Genomic DNA, 13,077 nt, shown 5'->3' with positions numbered 1-13,077 from the left:
AAAGTTTTTTTTTTTTTTTTTTTTTTTTTGGGGGAAAAGAACGTGAATTGAAAGTTTATAAATATTTAGTCAATGAATTAGATTTTTTTTAAAACTTTTGTATCTTAATTATTCCATATAAGTTCCAAATCTTTTGCTATTCAAGACTAAAGGTAAAAAAAGGAACCAAAAAAAAAAAAAAAAAAAAGACTAAAGGTAAAAAAGTTTGATACTTTAGGATTTAACTGTTGTCTTACTTTTTGGCTCTAACTAAAAGATGGCTTAGAAAGGATTTTTTTTTTTTTTTTTTTTTTTTGGGTGTGTGTGCACTTGTGTTTTTTGAGTATCATTTAAAAGTAATGTTGGTGGCACATAAAATAGTGCAATTTATGCCACAATTCACCTATGTGTTGAGTACATAAATTTTAAAAGTAATGTCATCAGTAAAAGTACACTATGCCCCTTAATAAAGTCATCGATTTTTATAAGAGTAATATTATAGTCAAAAATTTTTTTACAACAATAACCACTCATCATAATAGTAATTTGTTTTTTTTTTTAATAGGTAATAGTAATTTGTTAATTTATGTTTTTTTTTTTTTTGAGAATCAATTTGTTAATTTATGTAGTTTTAGATTTTCTACCTTTTAAAGGTCATAAAAAATTGATAGATTATATCTATAAAAAAATATAGAAACCCAAAAAAATTAGTCATCACAAAAAAAAAATACCAATAGTAAAGCTAAAAATAAATTATGGCCAATCAACCTATTTTACTCAAAACAAACAACTTGACCTTTTAAAAAGTTTTAAACAAAAGAAATTTTTTTTTTCTTATCCAGCACACACGCAACAAAAAAAAAAAAAAAAAAAAAAAAAAAAAAAAAACTCATAAAAGTCTAGTTTATCTAGATTGACGTGAATACTATACCTACGATATGTTATAAAAGGCTTTGATGTGATACGCACGTGGTGTGGGGACAGAATCTCTCTCTGGATGCACCCAGCCACCCAGTCATGACTCAAAACTTGCACTTACTCATAGACCAAGCAGGATACAAATCATTGTGTGAACTATTTGAGGCAGCCAAGGCTTGTAGAAAGAGAATACTTCACACACAATAATAGCTGGCAGAATCTAATGGTAGAGAGAATTGATGAGGTAATAGAAAAATAGGGAGCCATTATATTGAAGGCAAAAACTTGTTTTACGTAGTTTGTTTTACACCGATGCAATTTATAATCGAAAACGTAATTTAAAGTCATGAAGTTATAGAAATGCAATTTATACATGTAAAATACACTGTAAAACAAACACTGATCTTATGTTTATCTTGCACTTCTGCTGAATAGAAGAAGAACAAGAAGAACACCAAATAGCTAGATCTACTATATGCCTGGCGTCAAAACAAAATTTGAGGTCATAGAAGCGTCAATTTGTGCGGAAAAAATTTTGTAACAATAAATCACAAATTTTGACCTAATAATACAAGATGTCAGACCAAAAAAAAAAAAAAAAATGCTACATCCAAAAAAGAAGAAGTAGGGAACTCTTTTGACAGTTTGGTCTTCGGTTGTTTGGTCTAGGTCTACGTACTATGATGAGGATAAAAAATATGCTGGCAAAGGTGACGGCACATACCTGACAAGGGTGACGGCACATACCTGACAAGGGTGACGGTGCAGACCTGGCAAGGGTGAAGGTGCAAACTTAGCAAGGATGACGAGATGGTCTTGCCGTCAGTATACCTTCTTGGCTGACGGTGACCTAAGGCTAAAGAACTCCAGAGGCCGAACTTCCTGAAGCTTACGGGATAAGCGTGGACTGACGGGATAACGTAGACTGACGGCGTCAGTCTGTGAAATTACCATTATGCACATTTACGTGTACAAGTAAATAGCTTGCTCCCCACGTTTCATGGAACCTAAGGACTCTTATATGGAAAGAATCCCGTAAAATACGCCCAAGGAGACTCCTATAAGGAAAAGACTTCCGCTCCAAGGAAAAGAGGGTCAGCCCTCTCCACTATAAAAACCCAGCACTCTCATAAACCAAGGTACGCGTAATTTTACCCTCTCTAGCACTCTAGAGCAGTGAGAATAGTTCTAACTTGACCTTCGGAGGGTATTCGGCCGGTACCACACCGGTGCTCTCTGCTAGGTTATTCCTTTTCGTTGTGCAGGTGTCATCTGCGATCGAGTGAGGAGCGTGCGACTCATTGGTGGTATTGTTTTCAGTATCATCAGTTGGCGCCGTCTGTGGGAAACGCTTTAGCACGTTCTCGCTTTCAAGACAAGAGAGTTACATGGTACTCACTCGCTCAATGGCGACCAACAACGACATTCAAGAGGAAGAAACTCCTACAACCGCGCTTGAAAGACAGGTGAGGACGCTCGCCGCCGCCGTGGAGCGCCTCACGAAGCAAAATCACGACCTAGAAGAGCAATTGAGACAGAAGAATGCAGCTCCCAACAACCAAGGAGCAGAACAGGAAGGAACCAGCGCTGACAGGAGAAACCAGGAAGGACCCCAGGCCAGCAACGCCCCGAGCAAACCTGAACGGCAGAACACGAGCATCCCCTCCCTCGCGGAAACCACTCCGCCCCTCGTTCTCGCGGAGATGCAAGCCATGAAGGAACAAATGGAGGTTATGATGAATGCTCTCAAGGGACGAGTATCGAGCGACCTGGACGACCTTGTCAACCGAACGGACTCACCGTTCACCACTACCGTCAACTCCTACCCGTTGCCAAGTAAGTTCCGCATGCCGCAGATAGACAGTTATGACGGGGTCAAGGACCCACTGGACCACCTGGAGACCTTCAAAACCCTAATGCACCTTCAAGGAGTAGCGGACGCCATCATGTGCAGGGCCTTCCCTACAACGCTAAAGGGCGCAGCAAGGATTTGGTTCAGTCGACTGGCCCCAAACTCCATCAGCACCTTCAAAGAACTCAGCGCTCAGTTTACCGCACACTTTATTGGAGGCCATCGGTACAAGAAATCTACGGCTTGCTTGATGAGTATGAAGCAGCGGGAAGACGAAACTCTAAGAGCCTACATCTCCCGCTTTAACAAAGAGGCGCTCTCGATCGACGAAGCTGACGACAAGATACTTGTCGCGGCATTTACAAATGGTTTAAAGAAGGGCAAGTTTTTGTTCTCCATATACAAAAACGACCCAAAAACCATGTCGGAAGTGCTTTATCGTGCCACAAAGTATATGAACGCTGAAGATGCACTCTTAGCTCGGGAAGAGAGGCCTAGAAAAAGAGAACGGCAGGAAGACGGTCGGCAGGACCAAAACCGAAAGAAGGCGAGAACCACGGACCGAAGGGACGAAAGACGCCCTAAGCCCCCGGGGGGAAGGTTCACAAGCTTCACTCCGCTAACAGCCCCGATAGATCAAGTCCTTATGCAGATCAAGGACGAGGAATCGCTGACGTTCCCAGGAAAGCTGAAGAGCGACCCCAACAAACGTTCCCGAGATAAGTACTGCCGATTTCACCGCGACCACGGCCACGACACAGCAGATTGTTATGACCTCAAGCAGCAAATTGAAGCCCTTATTAGACAAGGAAAGCTGCAGAGATTCGTTAGCAAGGAGAGGGCGGATCCCCCCGCACAAGACCAGCACCCCCGACGGGACAACGAGCGACCAAGACCCCCAATTGGGGATATAAGGATGATCGTAGGAGGGATGACCGCTGCCGGGTCATCCAAAAAGGCCCGTAAGACCTATCTCCGGATGATACAGAATGTTCAATTGACGGGAGCCGTGCCGAAGATAGCAAGAAGAGAAGGTCCCATAATCGGATTCTCAGAAGAAGACGCACGACGCCTTCACCATCCACACGACGATGCACTCGTCGTCAGCTTGCGTGTAGGAGATTACAATATGCACCGGGTGCTCGTCGACAATGGCAGTTCAGCGGATATCTTATACTACACCGCGTTCCAGCAGATGAGGGTCGACAGGGGGCGACTGATCCCAACAAATGCCCCGCTTGTCGGCTTCGGCGGAAGCCGAGTATTCCCACTGGGCGCGGTCACCTTATCCGTAGTTGTGGGTGATTACCCCCAACAGATAGCCAGGGACGTGACGTTCTTGGTTGTTGATTGCTCATCAGCTTACAACGCTATCCTCGGGCGACCCACGCTCAACTCATGGAAGGCAGTAACCTCCACCTACCACCTGATGATTAAGTTCCCAACTGACTACGGAGTAGGGGAATTGCGCGGGAGTCAGATGGCCGCGCGCGAATGTTACATAGCCATGGTGGAAATGGAGGATCAGGTTCAGACTTTAAGTATAGAAGAACACCGGACGGTGACGGAGCCGGTTGAGAAGCTAGAAGAAATACCTCTTGACAGTTCCGATCCTGGCCGCACGACCAAAATTGGAACACTCGCTAGCCTCACGACCCGTCAAGAGCTCATAACATTCCTTAGGCAAAATCAAGACGTATTCGCATGGGGTCATGAAGATATGCCAGGAATAGATCCTTCAATCATGGTGCATAAGCTGAATGTGTCGCCCGCCTTTTCACCCATCAGACAAAAGAAGAGGGTGTTTGCCCCGGAGCGAGACCGAGCCATAGCAGAGGAAGTCAGAAAGTTACGGGAAGCAAGCTTCATCAGGGAAGTGTACTATCCCGACTGGTTAGCAAATGTAGTAATGGTGAAGAAAGCGAGCGGGAAATGGCGGATGTGTGTGGACTTCACCGACCTTAACAAAGCTTGCCCCAAGGATAGCTACCCCCTACCCAGGGTCGATGTCCTAGTTGATTCCACGGCCCGACACCAGTTGCTGAGCTTCATGGACGCTTTTTCGGGATACAACCAAATCCGAATGCACGAAGCCGACCAGGAGAAAACATCGTTCGTAACCAGCCAAGGCCTATTCTGTTACAAGGTCATGCCCTTCGGCCTAAAGAACGCAGGCGCAACGTACCAAAGGCTCATGAACAAAATGTTCGCACAACAGATTGGGAGGAATGTCCAGGTCTACGTGGACGACATGCTAGTTAAAAGCCGGAGGGAGGAAGATCATCTAGGAGATCTCAAGGAAACATTTGATACACTCCGCTCCTACAATATGAAGCTCAATCCAGGGAAATGCGCCTTTGGAGTAACGGCAGGAAAATTCTTGGGATACATGGTGTCTCAAAGGGGAATCGAGGCGAACCCGGATAAAATCCGAGCCATTATGGAAATGACACCGCCGAGAAGTGTAAAGGAGGTACAGAGCCTGAATGGAAAAATAGCGGCACTTAACAGGTTCGTGTCGAGAGCAACGGACAAGTGTTTGCCCTTCTTCCGGACATTGAAAAAATCCTTTGAATGGACCAACGAATGCCAGCAAGCGTTCGAAGAATTGAAGATTTACCTCTCCTCTCCACCGTTGTTGAGCCCGTCGCAGCCGGGAGAAGAGCTTTTTCTCTATCTGGCCGTCTCCCCCGCAGCTGTTAGCGCAGCCCTGATGAGAGAAGAAGAAAGAGTGCAAAAACCCGTATACTACGCAAGCCGAGCGCTTCGCGGTGCCGAGGAAAGATACCCGCCGATGGAAAAACTTGCCTTCGCATTGGTTACAGCAGCCCGAAAGCTCAAACCGTACTTCCAAGCTCACACGGTAACTGTCCTGACGGACAAGCCTTTACGGCGAGCAATGAGCAGCCCCGAGGCCGCGGGCCGGCTGGCATTATGGGCAATCGAGCTGAGCGAATTTGACATTCAGTATCGTCCGCGGACCGCCATCAAGGGACAGGCTGTCGCCGACTTTATAGCTGAGTTCACCCATGACGAGGACCAGGGGGCAGCAGAGTCCCCTCAATGGAGCATACATACGGACGGATCATCCAACAGGCAAGCCGCAGGGGCCGGCATTGTGTTACTATCACCTGAAGGAGACACCATTGAATGTATGGTCCGTCTAAACTTTCCCGCCACCAATAATGAATCAGAATATGAGGCACTAATAGCAGGACTCGACCTCGCCAAAGCAGCAGGAGCCGCAAGGGTAGTCGTCTACTGCGATTCACAGGTCATCACCAACCAGATAAATGGAGACTACGAGTGCAAGAGCGAAAAGATGAAGAAGTACTTTGACGAAGTAAGGACAAGAGTGGGTGACCTAGAAGCCAAAATCATCCAGATTCCCAGAGAGGAAAACGAGCGAGCGGATCGTCTCGCGAAGGCCGCCTCAGCAGAACGAATGATCGTCCCTGGTAATGTACTCTCCTTTGTACAGCTTTCCCCGCTAATAGATCTCAGCAATATGCAGGAAATATGCTCCGACAGCGGCTGGGCAGCGCCGTTGGTTTCGTACCTAAAAAACGGGGTCTTACCGGACGAGAAGGAAGCCGCAAGGAAACTTAAAGTCCGGGCGGCAAGGTTCGTCCTGATAAAAGACGTCCTATACAAGAGAGGTTTCTCCCGACCGTATCTGAGATGCTTGGGTGCGGAAGAGGCGGACTACGTCATGAGAGAAGTACATGAAGGAATCTGCGGAAACCACTCAGGGTCCAGATCATTGGTACACAAGCTTGTACGAGCAGGGTATTATTGGCCCACCATGCAGAAGGACGCCGAAGCCTATGTCAGGGCCTGCGACAAATGCCAACGGTTCAGCAATATCATTAGACAACCAACCGAAGAGCTGACCCCAATGACAGCCCCATGGCCGTTCGCACAATGGGGATTAGACATTATGGGACCATTCCCTACAGCTATGCGGCAGCTGAAATTCCTGGTAGTAGGCATCGACTATTTCACGAAATGGGTGGAAGCTGAAGCATTAGCCACGATTACGGAGAAAAACGTTCGGAGCTTCGTCTGGAGATGCATCGTATGCAGGTTTGGCATTCCTAGAGTCTTTGTCTCGGATAACGGGAGACAGTTCGACAACGACCAGTTCCGGGATTTTTGCTCACAGTTGGGAATAAGGAACCATTACTCCTCCCCCGCCCACCCTCAAGCTAATGGCCAAGTCGAAGTCACAAACCGATCCTTGCTCAAGATCATCAAGACTCGGCTCGAGGGGGCAAAGGGTATATGGCCCGAAGAATTGCCAAGTGTACTATGGGCATACAGGACGACGGCAAGAACACCAACAGGAGAGACACCGTTCCGCCTGACGTACGGAAGCGAAGCAGTCATCCCGGCAGAAGTCGGACTCGCAAGCTATAGGGTACACAACCATGATGAGGACAAAAACGATGAAGCTATGCGACTACAGCTCGACCTAGTGGATGAGATCAGGGCAGCAGCAGAACAAAGGCTCGCTAGGTACCAGGATCGCATGGCCAAATACTACAACTCTCGGGTCCGACACAGAGACTTCCAAGTCGGAGACCTTGTTCTTAGGAAGGTCATGGGCGCCGCTAGAGACCCTACCCAAGGGAAACTCGGCCCCAATTGGGAAGGTCCTTACCGAATCTCGTCGTGGCAGAGAAAAGGTACTTACCACCTTGAAACATTGGAGGGACAGAAGCTACCACATCCATGGAACACCGAGCACCTACGGAAGTACTACCAATAGAAGCAGCGGCATAAAGACCAATTTCTTTTACTTTTTAGCAAATTATAGTTTAACTCCTCAGATTTATCGTTTGCTTTAGTTTTTTCGACAATACTTTTTTTTAGCCCAAGGGTCAGGGTTTGGTTTTAATTACTTTTATTTAAATGCATGGCAATAAGAGGAGTTTTATTCAGAAATCATTGAAGTATATTTTTCCTCCGACGGTCCACTAAGTTTACGACCCAAGAACGACTAAGTCCGTAACTCACGGGCTAAGGAAAAGCCTGACGGACTAATGAAAGATGTTAAGGCATCGAGGCTAAAAAGCCAAAGAAAACAATGGTCCGAGAAGGCTACAGCTAAAAGCTGACGGTCCAATAGATAGAGTTATCATATGGATCGAGCCTTCAAAACCGACGGACCAACGGAGATGTCAAAAGACATCAAGGCCAAGGCCAAGAAACTGACGGCCCAAAAAAGGCTAAAAGCCAAAAGGCTGACGGTTTAACGAGATGGAATAACCATCGTAGAAACAGTCCTCAAAACTGACGGACCAAAAAGATGTCAAATGACATCAAGGCCAAGGCCAAAAAACTGACGGCCCGAAAAGGCCAACAGCCAAAGGGCTGACGGTCCAATAAGATGGAATAACCATCGTAGACAAGGTCCTCGAAAATGACGGACCAATAAAGAGTTGACATACAAACTGACGGTCGTAAAGCTGACGGGAATTTCCAACAATTTTGTCTAAAATAAATAGATAGAAGCAACGGAAATGAAATACGTGCAATTATACAAACGACAAGGGCACTTGAACATTACAATTGTTTAAAACTACAATTGTATTACAACCGTTTAAAACTAAAAATAGCAACTGTTTTTCAGAAAATTTGAAAAAAGAAAAAAAAGAACAAACTGCCTAAGTACATAGCTATAATTAAGCAGCAGGAGGGTTGCCGTCAGCAGGACGGTCCTCAACGTCCACGATAACCGCCGGAGAATCAGGAGCTGTAGGGTTGACGGCAGGCTGGGCTAGGACGACGCTGCTGTCATGCTCCGGAGTAGGTTCGGGCTGAAGAGAGACGTCGTCTCCATCGTCCATTGTAATCCCAGACAAGTCCAGATCCGGGAAGGCCGACGCGACCTGTCGAAGGCAGTCATCAAACCCAGTGCCGTAATACTGACCACATGAGTCGATAAAAGACTGCGACGTTTTGAAATCTCTGATCGCGTTAGCCCCCGCCGTCTGTAGCTTCTCCTCCAGAGCCGTCACCTCTCCTTGGAGCTTGACGTTCTCACCACTGGCCTCCGTCAGCTTAGTATTAACATCTTTCAGTTCCTGGTTAAGGACACGGACGGCTTCCTTGTACTGAGCCTGCTGATTCAACAAGTTCTTGTTGTGGCTGCGAACTCGACTGACGACCCCCTCCTTCGCCTCGCAACGGTCACGAAGGGCTTTGACACGAACCAAAGCCTAAAAAAGCGTATCCGTCAGATGAAAAATACATCAAAACAAGATATGGCATGTTCAAACCGAAAACGTGAGAAACTTACCCTGGAGAGATCAAAGAGGGCCGACGCCCCTAAATCTTCCGTCCCTACTTGATCACAGGGCTCCATGTCCGTCGGTTTGATAAGAGATTCAACCTCCCCGACGGCGTATTCCTTGTGGGTTAGGAGACGGCACGGGCCCTCGTTGACGGGACCAGTGGAAGTCATCACCCCCTTTCCCGCGCCGTGGCCAGACGTCGGAGGGGACTTCTCCTTCAATGGCTCGACTGACGGAGTGACGGCAATCTTTTTGGCTGGACGGCCATCACTCCCGTCAGGTTTCCTCTTCGCCACCTTGGCGACGGCCACGGGGGTTGACGAGGCTTCCCCCCCTGCTTCCTTGGCCCTCCTCTCTTCTTTCTGACGAGCTGCAGCGGCCCGTATCCTTTGTTTCGCGGATTCCATCTCTACAAAACGAAGAAAGACTAATAAGGGAAAGTGACGGAAATAATTAAACTGACGGGGGTTGAAGACTACTTACGCCGGCGCGCAAACTCCTCCAACCTACGAGCTTCCGCTGACGGATCTGGGCCCCCACAGTATAAGTGGAGGGTGTCAAGGGTGATCAAATCCCGGCACTTACGGTCTTCCAAAGGGATCTCTAGAATCCGTTGGATGAACCCCTCCTGCTCGTCAGTTATCTGCGGACGGATATAAGCTGAAAAAGAAAAAATAACAAGTGTTACGACCGTCACTTAAAAAACACACACGAGCCTCATGAGTGACGGGATTGACCTGAATCTTTGACAAAGGCCCATGTATTGTCAAAATAACCACTGGGCATCGTCACCCACTCCTCCTGACGGCAGACCCAGTCCGTCCCCTCAACAAAGAAATACCTACTCTTCCAATTTCTATTCGAGTCAGGCATATCTGACACTAACCGTAGCCCTTTTTCTCGGGCGTTAAAGTGATACGTCCCCTTGGACGAGGCAATATGGTGAGGTCTATAACAATAAAAGAACTCTCCTAGTGTAAGCTGACGGTGTCCTCCGCTAAGACTGCCCCATAGGATTTCAGCTCCTATAAAAGTCCTCCAGGCATTTGGGGCAACTTGGGTGACGGATATTCCAAGGAAATCAGCTAGTTGACGGTGCAACGACGTCAACGGTAACCTCAGGCCCGCAGCAAACATGGCGTCATACATACCGACGTCAGCTGTCCGCCCGGAGTAACACCTCTCACCCTCTCTAGGGAGACGGATGGGAATGTGGTCTGGGATCTGATAACGAACCCGTAACTCCCTAAAGACCTTACCACTCATCCCAGGCAAAAATTTGTTGACGGCCCAATCCTCAGGAAGAATGAAGGGACGGTTATCTCCGGAACCCTCCAAGGTTCCTTCACTGGATCTCTCATCCCCGTCACTATCTTCCCCGTCAACATCTATTCCATCCCCGTCAACGCTTATTCCGTCCCCGTCATTTTCATCCCCTCTTCCCTCATCCCCATCTCCCTCAGCAAAACTCTCTTCACCGTCGGGAGATTGGGCTGACGACTCTCTCTCCGACGGGAGGGAGAACTCTGACTCATTTCCAGAACCAAAGGTCTCGTCGTAGCCCGCTCCCTCGCGGACTGACGACTCATCACAAGACGCGTCACTCGACATCTGACTACCTACAAGTGACGGGTTCAAACTAAGTACCTAGGCTGACGGCCTCACTAATAAGGCAAAAATAAAAAGAAAAAGAAGGAAGGAGAGAGGATGAAAACTTACCGGTATGAAAGCCTTCAGGACGGCTACAGCGACGGATAAACTGACGGAAGTGAAGTTGACGGAAGGTGAGCGACGGTCTGTCTCTCCACAAGCTCAGCAGGGTTGAAATAGTGAAAAATGACTGAGAACGCTGTTTATATATGGAAAAAATGGCGCGGAAGACGAAGCGACGTCTCGTCAGAAGTGAGGCCAATGGGAACGAGCCACCTGTCCAAGGCATTAAATGCTCAGATCTACGCAAACGATGTTTCTGCCTCTTTTGAAAGCAAACTCCATAAACCCGTCAGTACAGAAGGTGACGGATGTATGGAGTAGGGGGCAAATGATGAGGATAAAAAATATGCTGGCAAAGGTGACGGCACATACCTGACAAGGGTGACGGCACATACCTGACAAGGGTGACGGTGCAGACCTGGCAAGGGTGAAGGTGCAAACTTAGCAAGGATGACGAGATGGTCTTGCCGTCAGTATACCTTCTTGGCTGACGGTGACCTAAGGCTAAAGAACTCCAGAGGCCGAACTTCCTGAAGCTTACGGGATAAGCGTGGACTGACGGGATAACGTAGACTGACGGCGTCAGTCTGTGAAATTACCATTATGCACATTTACGTGTACAAGTAAATAGCTTGCTCCCCACGTTTCATGGAACCTAAGGACTCTTATATGGAAAGAATCCCGTAAAATACGCCCAAGGAGACTCCTATAAGGAAAAGACTTCCGCTCCAAGGAAAAGAGGGTCAGCCCTCTCCACTATAAAAACCCAGCACTCTCATAAACCAAGGTACGCGTAATTTTACCCTCTCTAGCACTCTAGAGCAGTGAGAATAGTTCTAACTTGACCTTCGGAGGGTATTCGGCCGGTACCACACCGGTGCTCTCTGCTAGGTTATTCCTTTTCGTTGTGCAGGTGTCATCTGCGATCGAGTGAGGAGCGTGCGACTCATTGGTGGTATTGTTTTCAGTATCATCATACTACATATAGTAATTGTGCATATTCTAGCTTTTGACAGTTTGGTCTTCGGTTGTTTGGTCTAGGTCTACGTACTACATATAGTAATTTAGGTTTGAGATAATTAAGGACAAAAGTTCGGTATAATATTTAGATACTGTTTCTTAGATTTTTTACATAAGATTTAGTTATGTAACTATTTTGTCATAGATAAATGTATATTTTTAATTAAATACAATCACATGGCTGAATCTTTATAAAAGAATCTAAGAAATAATACTTAAATACTGTATCTAAGTTTTACTATTAAGATAAATTATACTAAACCAAAGAACAATGATTTTCTTGAAACCAAAAAATAATAATAATAAAAAGTAATTTTCTTAAAACTACTCTTGTCGATAGTAAAATATAATATTAATTTTATTAAAAATGAAGTTAAAAAGGACCTTTTATAAGTGAAAATTTAATTTTTAGGTTAATTTTTCGTTTTTTAAACTTACACTTTCATCCTTAATTAATAATAATAATAATAATAATAATAATAATAATAAGCGCATCAATTTCATTATTATTTCCATTTTCTGTTAAATTATATTCATGAGAATCACCACAAACAAAATATTAACAGTTGACATGGCATGCTTCAAAAAATTAAAAGTTTAGTTCCATATATTCATTATATTCACGTTCATGATTAATGAGAGCATTTTTTTTTTTTTTTTGAAATAATGGATGAGAGATAATACCAGGACCCATGACTTGTCATTCTCTACACTCCCGTAGTTCAGGTGGTGAGTTCTAAGGCTGATTCTCCTGTAGGATTCGCAGTGAATTTCATGAAATGTCAGTAATTTATAACTAAATCTAAAGATAAGCCAGAGATACGCCCCACCAAACTCCCCATCCATGGCAATTAAGGAAGCGAGGCCAATAGGCTACTGACTAGGGAGCGAATGAAAAAAATGCCCCAAAATTTTTACCAACAGAGGTATCTATGTAAAACTAGAAGTATTAATTAAGTCATAATTATTCATCAATAAATAATATTTAGTTTTTTTTTAATCAAAGAAAAATCAGTTAAAGAAAAAAATTTTCATTAGATGTGGTAATAACTACTTATTTTTTTCAGTTTTAGAGTATAGAACTCATTAATCTCTCACACATGAATGTTAAAAAAACTCATTAATATCTCCTTTCTAAAAAAAAAAAAATCTCATTAATATCTCACTAAATAAATAAATTTATACTCAAATTTTATTTAAAGATATCAAATATATAATTTTGTTACAATGATCTATTATACTTTTTTAGTACTTGATTGCTTCACTCAATGAAATAATGTTTATTTTACTTCAATA

General features: G+C 45.1%; 1 protein-coding gene across 1 annotated transcript; it reads right to left on the bottom strand.

Annotated features, from left to right (window-relative positions):
- Positions 1 to 8,436: 8,436 nt before the first annotated feature.
- On the bottom strand, positions 8,437 to 9,455 carry LOC126703814 (uncharacterized). The gene is made up of 2 exons (XM_050402884.1): positions 9,054 to 9,455; positions 8,437 to 8,973 (listed from the first exon to the last, which is right to left on the bottom strand). The coding sequence occupies exons 1-2, from the start codon at positions 9,453 to 9,455 to the stop codon at positions 8,437 to 8,439; spliced, it is 939 nt and encodes a 312-aa protein (XP_050258841.1).
- Between the last annotated feature and the right edge of the window lie 3,622 nt (positions 9,456 to 13,077).

This window comes from Quercus robur, chromosome 10 (genome assembly GCF_932294415.1).
Source record: "Quercus robur chromosome 10, dhQueRobu3.1, whole genome shotgun sequence".
NCBI lineage: Eukaryota > Viridiplantae > Streptophyta > Magnoliopsida > Fagales > Fagaceae > Quercus > Quercus robur.
Note: the sequence above shows the minus strand (reverse complement) of the source record. Positions and strands in the feature narration are given on the sequence as shown.